The sequence below is a fragment of the Diprion similis genome, chromosome 2 (genome assembly GCF_021155765.1).
Source record: "Diprion similis isolate iyDipSimi1 chromosome 2, iyDipSimi1.1, whole genome shotgun sequence".
Taxonomy (NCBI): Eukaryota; Metazoa; Arthropoda; class Insecta; order Hymenoptera; family Diprionidae; genus Diprion; species Diprion similis.
The window spans coordinates 3,476,011-3,487,416 of record NC_060106.1 but is presented as its reverse complement, the minus strand read 5'-3'; the positions used below and the strand labels follow the sequence as shown (position 1 = coordinate 3,487,416).

At 41.3% G+C, this 11,406-nt stretch overlaps 1 protein-coding gene across 1 annotated transcript; it reads left to right on the top strand.

The window, feature by feature from the left end:
- The first annotated feature begins 8,066 nt into the window (after positions 1-8,066).
- LOC124416214 lies at positions 8,067-11,028 on the top strand. Its single transcript, XM_046897139.1, has 6 exons — positions 8,067-8,132; positions 8,501-8,639; positions 9,192-9,317; positions 9,362-9,660; positions 9,707-10,656; positions 10,710-11,028. Exons 1-6 carry the CDS (start codon positions 8,067-8,069, stop codon positions 11,026-11,028), a joined length of 1,899 nt encoding a protein of 632 aa, XP_046753095.1.
- Positions 11,029-11,406: the final 378 nt, after the last annotated feature.

Genomic DNA, 11,406 nt, shown 5'->3' with positions numbered 1-11,406 from the left:
CAAGTACCATAGTTACATTATAATGAAAAACTTATCGTCAATCTTTGCTGTGAAATCAGGAAAAATGCCAAGCACGACCTCCCCGCACGTACACGTCGTGAAGTCGGACCTCGCTTTTCGTGTAGTGATATCGAAACATCATTCCAAGAGCTACGTACTTGGCGGGCACATTTTTTCTGTCCTACCGGTACTCTTTTCTTACGCGTTTGTGACTTCATCGAAATTGCACAAGCGATGATAATACTATACGCTCTGAATCGAATAATTGTAATAACGATCAGAGTTATGTTCATAGTAATAATACAATGTTTTCTGTATTATAATGACAGTTCACGCGAACACCTTAAATCAATTTTTCAGGGCTTGTTCGTGTGGTGAGAATTAAATATTGAAGTAACACAATCTAGCATAACTTTATTTTAATTACAGAAATTAAAAATCCTTCATAGCTGCTTAGTTTAAGCCGTATCGAGCAAGTTGTAGAACTGACTGGAAATTGGTGTGTAATATTTATTATGCTCATGCACAGCAAATACACCTTTTAATATTGCCGCTCTGGAGATAATAATAATTACTAGCTTTTAATCTGCAGTGTCACTACATACTATGGATCAGATAAAATTTCACTCCCGTAGTGTTCTTTGAAAGTTTTGTGCTTGGACTATCAAGAACAATACGTCGCTATCTGGAAAAAAACTTTGACCGCACATAGACAAATATTGTAACGGTTTCGTTACGTTGCCAAGAGGCTTCGTTAAATTTAAAGCATCAATAGAGGAATATTTCGAAATTATAATTCAATCAAGAGGAATATCAATAGAAAGCAAACAACTTGCATGACATATTACTGACCCATATAATTATATACGTGATTTGAGCTGAAGCTCGAAGATGGCAAGTTAACATTGGTTATTTCTTATTTTACTTAAATTCACACGCATTCACACACTCACACATACACATTAAAAAAAAAGAAAATGAAGAGCAAGCACGTCGAGAAGCGATTTGAAATTATCTGGATAATACCTATATTGATTACATTGTGACTCTACGTTATATGGAAAAGAAAACTCTGCTGAATGACTCAAAGTTATAATAGAAGAAAGAAGCTAAATTAACAGAGATTTTCAAATTGTTTATAAAGAGTAACTTATAAATTAAGTTTTTACAATGGTTTACTTAACTTAATACGTCCATTCGAAGAACAAACGGTGACATATGACGAAAGTTGCAATTCTCAGAGATAGATGATCGGTCCTTGCCCACATGTTTCAACGATTGAGTAGAATATTGGTCCACGTGAGAACTTAATGCAGTTCGTAAATTATGCTTGTCGTGGATTTTCACATGTATTATGGCTATCGAAATTTGAGTGGCACATCGCCATGAAGATAGTTCAAATAGAGCGACTGATCGGTTGGACGGCTACTCGGCGAGAGAGCGAGGTTCAGGATCTAATTTCCTGACCTGGTCAATATGACTCTCGTTGTATCTATTTGTTTTGACTTTCTTTGATGGTAACTTTCTTTCAAATATTGTGCTCTGCTAGCAGGTGTCGCTACATACATGTCACAATATAATTACAGAGGCGATCATCAATGTTTCTCGCTATCAAATTTGCGACATAGTATCAACGAATAATATCTACCTGTTACTTGAAAATGGGAAAATCACTGCGTGCGAGTGCACGGACGCATGTGTGCGGCGCTCCAGGCGCCGCACGCAAGCGCGTACGTGCACTCGCACGCAGCGATTTTGCCTTTCCCGATACACAACAACCAGTTCCAAACAGCCACTGACCGGGAGTTTAAATAACAAAAGTCATATTATCGGTAATTCGACTTATATCCTACTAAATACGCAGAAACATTTTTTTCAAGAAAAGGTGTCACCAATTACTTGATGTGTGCAGCATCGCTACCGTCGTTGCTAAAACCTCGAGATACTTAATGAAAAAAAAAGTCAACACATAGATACTTTTCTCTGTTAACAAATGTATTGTAAAACAAATATATTGACAGCAAAGTGCAGAATTATAATGTGCCCGCCAAGTACGTAGCTCTTGGAATGATGTTTCGATATCACTACACGAAAAGTGAGGGAGACTTCACGACGTGTACGTGGGAGGTCGTGCTTGGCATTTTTCCTGATTTCACGGCAAAGATTGACGATAAGTTTTTCATTATAATGTAACTATGGTACTTGGCGGCTATTTTTACATTTCAGATGTTTTTGATTCGGATAAAAATAGCTGATTGTGAGCCCAGTTTGAGAAGGAAGTCTCACATCTTTTTTCAAGAAGATTGATTTTTTTTAAATTACAGATTTTAATAGTAAATGTACGTAGAAATGCTACAGAAACTATTGTTATAACCCAAAAGTAGTACGACTCGTCAAATTGCGTAAGTACGTTAGATTGTTGCAGTCAAGACGGCTGAGCGATGCATGACCTGGAACGTGTCGAACCTCTGAACAAATGCATCGCCCAGGCGCCTGACTCAGCATTATAGAATTAATAAATTAACTGAATAACGAAGACCAAGGACTGTTCAGACCGGAGCCGAGCCCTGAACTACGGCAAGTGCCAGGAACGTTGTAACCGTTATCTAATGAACACCTTTTATACTTTGTTTCACCAATTCGTGGCTAAGTGAGAGAAATTTATCTTTCTCCCCTCTGGGAACTACCTGCACTCTCCTATCCCTACAACTAAGTAGAGATACAACATTGGTGGCAACGGTTAAGCGGATATACCAGAGTCTACGGAGTGGTGTCATATACATCGTGACATAGTGTTTAAGAAAAGGAAAAGAAGGTGCAACAAGCAGCCGTTGTAACCAAACAGAAGCGCAAAAGTGAAGAAGAATAGCACGCGACCACTCAACCGGACATACGTCCAAGGAAGCAACAAAACGCAATAAGGACGCAGGACTCACAGCCGGGTATGAACTACGACGCGGGTTCCAGCAGCAGCACGCAGTAATTCAGCCGACCACGGGAAGCAGTAGGACGCCAGCAGCCTACGACAGCGTAGCGAACAGCGGAGGAAACGCCGGAAACCAACCGTCGCGGAAAAGCAGAATGAAGACAGTCATCTTTGTGTAAGTCAATTCGAAATCTTTGCAGTTTTAGTCATTAAACCGCAAATATTGTCATTGAGAGTATAACTGCCAGTTAGGATATCGTGCGAACATTCAAATTTCCACGTAACGATCGCATTTGAATTTTTTCTGTTAAATTTCGTGTATGGAAAATTCGCTAGTCCAGGCACATCATGCTTCGTTGGAGGGATTTCGTTCAGAGTAAATGTCCGCTTCATGGAATAAAATCGAAGAGCTTGTGCTCAAGGTTAAACCGGGTGGATACAGGACCTCCGGAAAGAAGTTCTCTTACAAGTGTGCGAAAGATATCAGTTAGCAGTCGCGGATGCAAATACCGTAGAAGAAATTAGAGCAGTATTACGGGCATTCATTAGGAAAAATAGATCAGCAGAACCAACCCCTTCTCCAAAGCCTCAATCGAGTACGTCCTTTTTCCTCGACTCACTCCCAGTACCACCCCGGGAACCTGTAGCCAATACACCCCCAGAACCATTAGTGAAAGGAGGTAGGAGACCATTGGAGCATCAGCCAGTATCCAAGATGGCAGACTACTTGACATTGAAGGAAGTACGTCAGATGGTCAACGTCTTTGACGAGAGCAAACCGTGCAAAGTAGACGATTTACTACAAACAATCGAGTACGCCAAGGATAAAGTAGACCCAGCTCAGAAACCGGACGTATTGGAACTAGTCCTGAAAACAAAAATACAGGGCGAAGCAGCTATGGAACTCAGATACAAGAACATACACTCTTTCGAAAAATTAAAAAACGAGCTTTTAGCATTGTACGGAGCCAAAAGCTCCACGCCGGTGTTTCTGGTAGAATTATTCTCAAGTAGACAAAAATCAGGTGAGAACGCGCACGACTACGGAAAAAGGATTACAGGTCTCATGATGGACCTAATTAGAGCATGCGGAGCTAGGACGAACATATCAGCGGAAAGAAAAGGAATCGAAGATCTACTTAGGTATCAAACACTAGCTATTTTTGAAAACGGGCTACATTACGACTTGAGGATGATCGTAAAATCATACCTTTTCTCGGAACTTTCGGCATCAGTAAAAGGCGCGGAAGAGGAAGAAAAATCACAAAACGGCATAAATTCTATAAATCGACGAACGTACCACTCAAACGATAAAAATACGTCGACAGTAAAGTGTCTGAAATGCAATCAGACAGGACATTTCGCGTGGGACTGTACCCAAGCAAAAAGCAGACAACCTTTACCCACAGCAGGCCCGAATAAATCAATTAATCGCATAGAATTGCATTGTAACTTTTGTAAGCGCAAAGGGCACTTGTATAAAGACTGCAGGGACAGAGCACGCCGTGATGAAAGACGATCGAAAAATAGTAACGGTAATAGGGATATCGAGTATCAGAAAGCCTATGCTAGCAACTCTCAAAACACAGGTGATAAAAGTACAGGATACGAAGGACCACAGCGTTCAAAAAAAACCCCGGGATCATACAAATCCATGAGAGTCGCTAACGTGAATAGAACAAGTCGAAACAGGATAGAGTTAATGGCCAGAGGAATCACCAAAGAAAAGATGACATTACTGGTAGATTCTGGAGCCGAGGCCAGTATCATCAAACTTGGGATGCTGGAAGACGACATGCCAGTCATAGAAGAGACTACGAATCTAACCGGGATAGGGGAAGGCGTCGTCAAAGCATTGTGCAAGGTGGCACAACCCATGCGTATTGGAGACTTAGTAGTCACGCACCACTTCTTCGTGATGGGAGATGATTTCTGCCTGGATACTGACGGAATCATTGGAATCGACTTCATCGAGGACCACGACGCCGCGATCGGGTGGGGCGCGCGAACATTCCTCCTGTATGGCCAGCGAATCCCGATGATGCGACCAACGCGTGATGAAAAAATTAGGTTGGCGCCTCGGACCGTAAGAAAGGTCAGTGTCAACACCACCGGCGTACGTTCATCGGCATCGTAGAAAAGAAAGAACTCGCTGACGGCGTATACCTAGGGAATTGCCTAACTGCACCAGCAGATAAAAAATGCGTGGTCAACATAATGAGCCTTAATGATTATGAGGTAACATTGAATACACCAACCGTAGAATCGGAAGAACTATGTGACGAGGACAACAGATCAGACGAGAAAGAGGAAGTCTACATAAGATGGATGACGGGACAGACCGGCAGTCAAAGCATGAAGCTACTACGAGAAAACATACGCACAGAACACCTCAACAAAGAGGAGACAAGCTCGTTGATAGAGATATGTGAGACGTATAGCGAGATTTTCCACTTACCTGGGGACAAGCTAGGCGTCACCGACGCAGTAAGCCACACAATAGAACTCATAGACGACGGAAAACCCGTAAAAGTTCACCCTTACCGTTTACCCGTAACACAGAAGCAAATAATAGACAAGCAAATAGAAACCATGTTCGAAAACAACATAATACGTCCGAGCCCGCAGTCAATGGAATGCACCGCTTCTAGTAGTGCCGAAAAAACCTGACGCATCAGGAGAGCAAAGATTCAGAATAGTCGTTGACTACAAGAAATTAAACGAGATAACGGTAGGAGATTCGTACCCTTTACCCAATATTACGGAAATACTGGATCAATTGGGAAAAGCGAAATATTTCACCACGCTAGACCTGGCCTCAGGATTTTACCAGATCCCGATGGCTGAAGGAGACAAAGAAAAAACCGCCTTTTCGATAGCACATGGACACTACGAGTACAAGTCAATGCCTTTTGGACTCAAGAACGCACCAGCAACGTTTCAACGTCTGATGAACACCGTCCTAGCAGGACTGCAGGCATCTAAATGCTATGTTTACTTAAACGACATAGTAATCCATGGAGCAACTCTCAAGGAGCACAACGACAGATTAGTGGACGTTTTCGAAAGACTAAAGGAGAGCAAGCTCAGCCTCCAACCGGACAAGTGTCAATTCCTGAGAAAGGAACTGAGTTATTTGGGGCACGTGATTACGTCCGAGGGAATTCTTCCAGACCCAGCAAAAATTAAGGACGTGAAGAATTTCAAAAGCCCAGCGACCGTAAAACAAGTACAGTCATTTCTAGGGCTTGCCGGATATTACCGAAGGTTCATAGAAAGGTTTTCACACATAGCACGACCGCTTACGCAACTGAAAAAGAAAGGTACCAAGTTCGAATGGATAGCGGTAGAAGAGAACGCGTTTGAAACCTTGAAATCGAAGCTGATTACAGCACCGGTTTTGAAATATCCAGATTTCACCAAACCCTTCTTAATAACCACGGATGCTTCCGACAAAGCGATCGGAGCGATTCTGTCTCAAGGTCAAATAGGGCGAGATTCACCCATAGCATATGCAAGTCGAACACTGAACAAAGCGGAGAGAAACTATTCGACAACAGAGAAGGAAATGTTAGCCATCGTTTTCGGGACTAAGCAGTTTAGACCATACGTATACGGAACACATTTCACTGTGATCACAGATCACTTCCCCCTGAAATGGGTTTTCAAAATCGAAGATCCTGGATCAAGATTACTGAAGATGAGATTGAAACTCGCCGAGCACGAATGCGATATTGTATATAAACCAGGAAGGTTAAACACGAACGCGGACGCGCTTAGCAGAATATAATAGATTTACAGCAATCGTCAAGAATTTGAAGAAGAAGAAACTACAGAAGAAGGAACAAAACCTTCAGGTAGCACAGAAATTCCAAGGTCGTCGGAAGATTATGAAGAATCAGAACCGGAATACTCAGAAGACGAAAAGAAAAGGATCCTGTATGAATACCACGACGCACCCGAGTGGATCCACGTCACTTCACTCAAAAAAAAACCGTCAAGTCACGGATCTTTGCGCCATTTGAAATATCCGTAGTACTATGGAAAAAAAATACAATTTCAAGGATTTTTAATTTAAAAAAAAAATGGTGGAGTTAGAGCCATGTAAAGTTTTGTATACCACTGTTGCACTGCTATGTTTGAAAATTCATATCTCCGAAAGTATACATCGGAGCGGACTTATCCTGCAATCATTCTGTTGGTAAAAGAATGCGCTTCGAAACAAAAAAATTTATTTGGAAAAAAAAAAATTCTTTCAATATTTTTTTACCGTTTTCTTTTTTGATTTCGCTGCCATTTCCGCGGGACTAACAACAATTCGTGGAGATAATTTTTTTCGGATACCTGTATCCTTCCTCTTCAATCTTAAAAAAAAAAATTCATGGAGAAGTTACCAGGGCGGCAGAAAAAAAATGAAACGTCTCGATCCACGTCAGCGCTACTCGCGCGAGCTCGCTGTGTTGCGTATATTATATACGTTATAATGGAGTTAAATTTCATTTGACGCTCTTCCACTTACCCGGGCTATCCATTCTACGGAAATAGTTATTGAACCACCTTAGCCCTTCAGTATCCGTTGAAAGAAATGGTGAAAAAATATCGGTTCAGAAGCATCTGATGTTGAATAATCTGAGAGAATTGTATCGATTATTCCGTGATCGTTATCCGGATAAAAAAAATCGGTTTTTCTAAATCTGCAGAGTTGGTGAACTTTTAGTAGTATGCGATTTCGCTGAGAATTATGCATTTTTTGTACAAGATTCCACGCAAGGGTTTCACTGGACCAATAATCAGGTGACTTTTCATCCAATCGTGGTTTCCTATAAAATTTACGCCGACGACCAGTTGAGACATTATAGTTTTGTGATGATTTCAGAGCATCTGAAACATAATACAGTTGCGGTTCATTTATTTCAAAAAAAGGTAATCAACTTTATGAGAGAGAAGTTTCAAAATTCGATTCCTATAGAAAAAATAATTTATTTCTCCGATGGAGCAGCTTCCCACTATAAGAACAAAAAGAATTTCATAAACATAACACATCACTCTGAAGACTTTCAATGCGAAGCCGAATGGCATTTTTTTTTGCTACATCACATGGAAAAGGGCCGTGTGATGGTGTTGGTGCAACTGTTAAGAGATGAGCTTCGCGTACGAGTTTACAACTGATTGGCAATTCCGATCCTATCCAAACGACGCTGGATCTGTATAATTGGGCAGGTTCTTATTTTCGAAGCATATCGTTTGCGTACTGTACGTCTGCAGAACATCAAGCGGAAGAATCTATTTTACAAAATCGATTCGATAAAGCCTTGACAGTTCGTGGCACTTTAAAATTACATGCGGTCATTCCAGTATCTCATAAACTCATCAAAACAAAATTATTTTCCGCATCAGAAAAATTTGATTCGACGAAAATTATGAATTAATTTCAAATAGAGGTTGGCTACTAAGCGTTATCCTGCGAATCATCGCTGAGAATATCGGCCCTTTTCAGAGCCACCAACATATTGCAAGATAATCTATCAGTCACGTAGCACAAACTGAGTGAAATAGAATTAAACCCAATTGCAGCACAGGTGTGCTCAACAAACCATAACCGTACTGGAATTCTCAGAACAGATATGTATAACTCCGAGAAAGGATGACGAGTGGACGGATACTGAAGGGCTAAGGTGGTTCAATAACTATTTCCGTAGAATGGATAGCCCGGGTAAGTGGAAGAGCGTCAAATGAAATTTAACTCCATTATATCGTATATAATATACGCAACACAGCGAGCTCGCGCGAGTAGCGCTGACGTGGATCGAGACGTTTCATTTTTTTTCTGCCGCCCTGGTAACTTCTCCATGAATTTTTTTTTTTTAAGATTGAAGAGGAAGGATACAGGTATCCGAAAAAAATTATCTCCACGAATTGTTGTTAGTCCCGCGGAAATGGCAGCGAAATCAAAAAAGAAAACGGTAAAAAAATATTGAAAGAAATTTTTTTTTTCCCAAATAAATTTTTTTTTTTTCGAAGCGCATTCTTTTACCAACAGAATGATTGCAGGATAAGTCCGCTCCGATGTATACTTTCGGAGATATGAATTTTCAAACATAGCAGTGCAACAGTGGTACAAAATATAAAACTCTACATGGTTCTAACTCCGCCATTTTTGAAAAAAAATTAAAAATCCTTGAAATTGTATTTTTTTTTCCATAGTACTACGGATATTTCAAATGGCGCAAAAATCCGTGACTTGACGGTTTTTTTTTGAGTGAAGTGACGTGGATCCGCTCACCCACGGGTGGGCATCAAGGAGTCGCACGCACTTTGAAGAGAATAAAATTGGAACACGAATGGCCTCACATGCGGAAGGACATCGGAAGACATAAAAAATTCGACGATAGTAATGTTTGTCTTATCGGGATTGCAGGTTACTCGCAAGCGTAGCCATTGCCGCGTTGGCAAAGGAAGCACCATACGAAATAGCTGAGTTCAAGCACAACCCCGGGATTTACTTCGAAATGATAGCGACTCTACAGATCTACAAGGTTAAGTGGAGCCTGGTGGTCAACATGGATTTGGATAGTATCTTTCAACGCCATAGAAGTAGGTCACACTTAGGAAAAATGAGTAGGATATGTAGCAGGCAAGAAAATACGGAATCAACGCTATGCGAGTCTCTCGATGAAGACATAGGTGGCATGTTAAACAAAGTTGAAAAAAACCTAGATGTATTAAATGACGTAGTAGGCGCTAAAAAACGGAAACGACGAGGTTTAGTTAACGCTTTAGGGTTGCAGAATCGACGAGGAAATAGAAGCTCTTTGTAACGACCAGACAAACCTGAAGTCAGCCATGCAGAAGCAGATACAGATCATCTCCTCCACCTTAGAAATCTTCAACGGCTCCATGAACAACATTGAGAGCAACGAAAAGGCACTCAGGGAGGCGACGAGACAATTAGAAACGAGCCTAAGCAACGCCATAGATAGAACTTCTGCGAGACTAGACGCAGATGAGCATATAGAAGAAGTTGGGCTCATCGTAGAAGCGCTATTAGACGACGTCAAGGACCTTGTGGACTTCTTGATCGACATAAGCAAGGGCACGATCAACCCGAAAGTACTACCGCCTACCAAAATATTAGAGTATTTAGCATCTGCCCTACCACACCTACCACAAGGGTACAGCTTCCCTATACCTTTGACGCGTTCCGGGATTCCAGCATTAATGACGATTGCCGATATACAGTCTTATGGACACGATAATAACGTAGTGACCGTCATAGAAATACCGCTAGTTGGAAACGAGGAGTACAACGTCAATAAAATACACCCCCTTCCGGTACGCGCGTGGAACAATACGTATCATTATTTGGAAACCACAGAGGAACTCGCCGTAGTAGATCACGGGTATCGAAATTATGTGCGGATGCGCCAATCCGATCTAGAAAGCTGCAAGCACTTGGGAGTATACTATTTGTGCGACCTTCGACACCCGACAAACGTGATTCCCGACCAGTTCCCTTGTGAAATTTCGATATTCGCGAAAACTGACATTCAACTCGGAGAATGCCCGAAAAGAGCAGTACAGCTAGGCAGGACGGTGTTGATTACGTTAGATGCATCAAACTCGTGGGCATTTGTTGCACCGAAACCCGAGACTATCGCGATTACTTGTAACGAAAATCCCGTCCGACACGAAACGTTAGTAGGATCTGGCACGATAACTTTCAACGGGAAGTGTGTTGTAACTGCAAACGATTTCCGACTGGAGACTGCGGCGTTATCAACAGACGCAAGAACTCAGCCTGCACTCAACCTGCATTCAACCTGAGTCTACACGAAGACGATCTCAAAGCGATCCCTCTTGCCAACAATATAAGCGGCAAAATCGTATTGAAAGGAGTACTTCGCGGGGCGGAAGTGAACTCTTTAGGCTCTAGTTTAAATGATTTACGTAATAAGTTGTACAGCGATCAAGCCAACTATGCAGCGCATTGGTCACATGCCTCAATCACGTACTTGATAAGTAGTTTCATAGTAATTGTATTCCTAGGGTACATAGCGTATAAGTATATCATCAGACGAAGAAGTACTGCAGTTAAAGACTAGACAGCCGTTGTGGAACCACCACGTCCACGAGAACGCAAACTGCCTTTAGGTGGAGCTTTTCTCAAAAGAAACTTACAAATCACGAGTACTATGTAAAATAAAGTAAAATAAAATAAATAAAGCAAAACAGAAAAATCCTAAAGTAAGCTTAATTAGAATGGTAATAATAGATTAGAATAATAACGGGGAGTAGCAATAGAAATATAACACAATTGTAAGCCGAGCAGACCTATCTCAATAAAGTATAACACAGTTACGGTAGTCGGCAGGCATGAAAACACGCAGACAGCAGCAATATGATAAGAGAAAAAAAAAACACATGTAAGCGAAATCTAACGTAATTTGACGTAGCCAGGAAATAATAGTCCGGAGGCCTAT

Coding starts and splice junctions, on each gene's coding strand:
- LOC124416214 (XM_046897139.1), top strand. CDS start 8,067: ATGAGCTTCGCGTACGAGTTTACAACTGATTGGCAATTCCGATCCTAT. Junction 8,640..9,191: donor CCGTAGAATGGATAGCCCGG/GTAAGTGGAAGA, acceptor TTTTGAGTGAAG/TGACGTGGATCCGCTCACCC. Junction 9,318..9,361: donor ACATAAAAAATTCGACGATA/GTAATGTTTGTC, acceptor TCGCAAGCGTAG/CCATTGCCGCGTTGGCAAAG.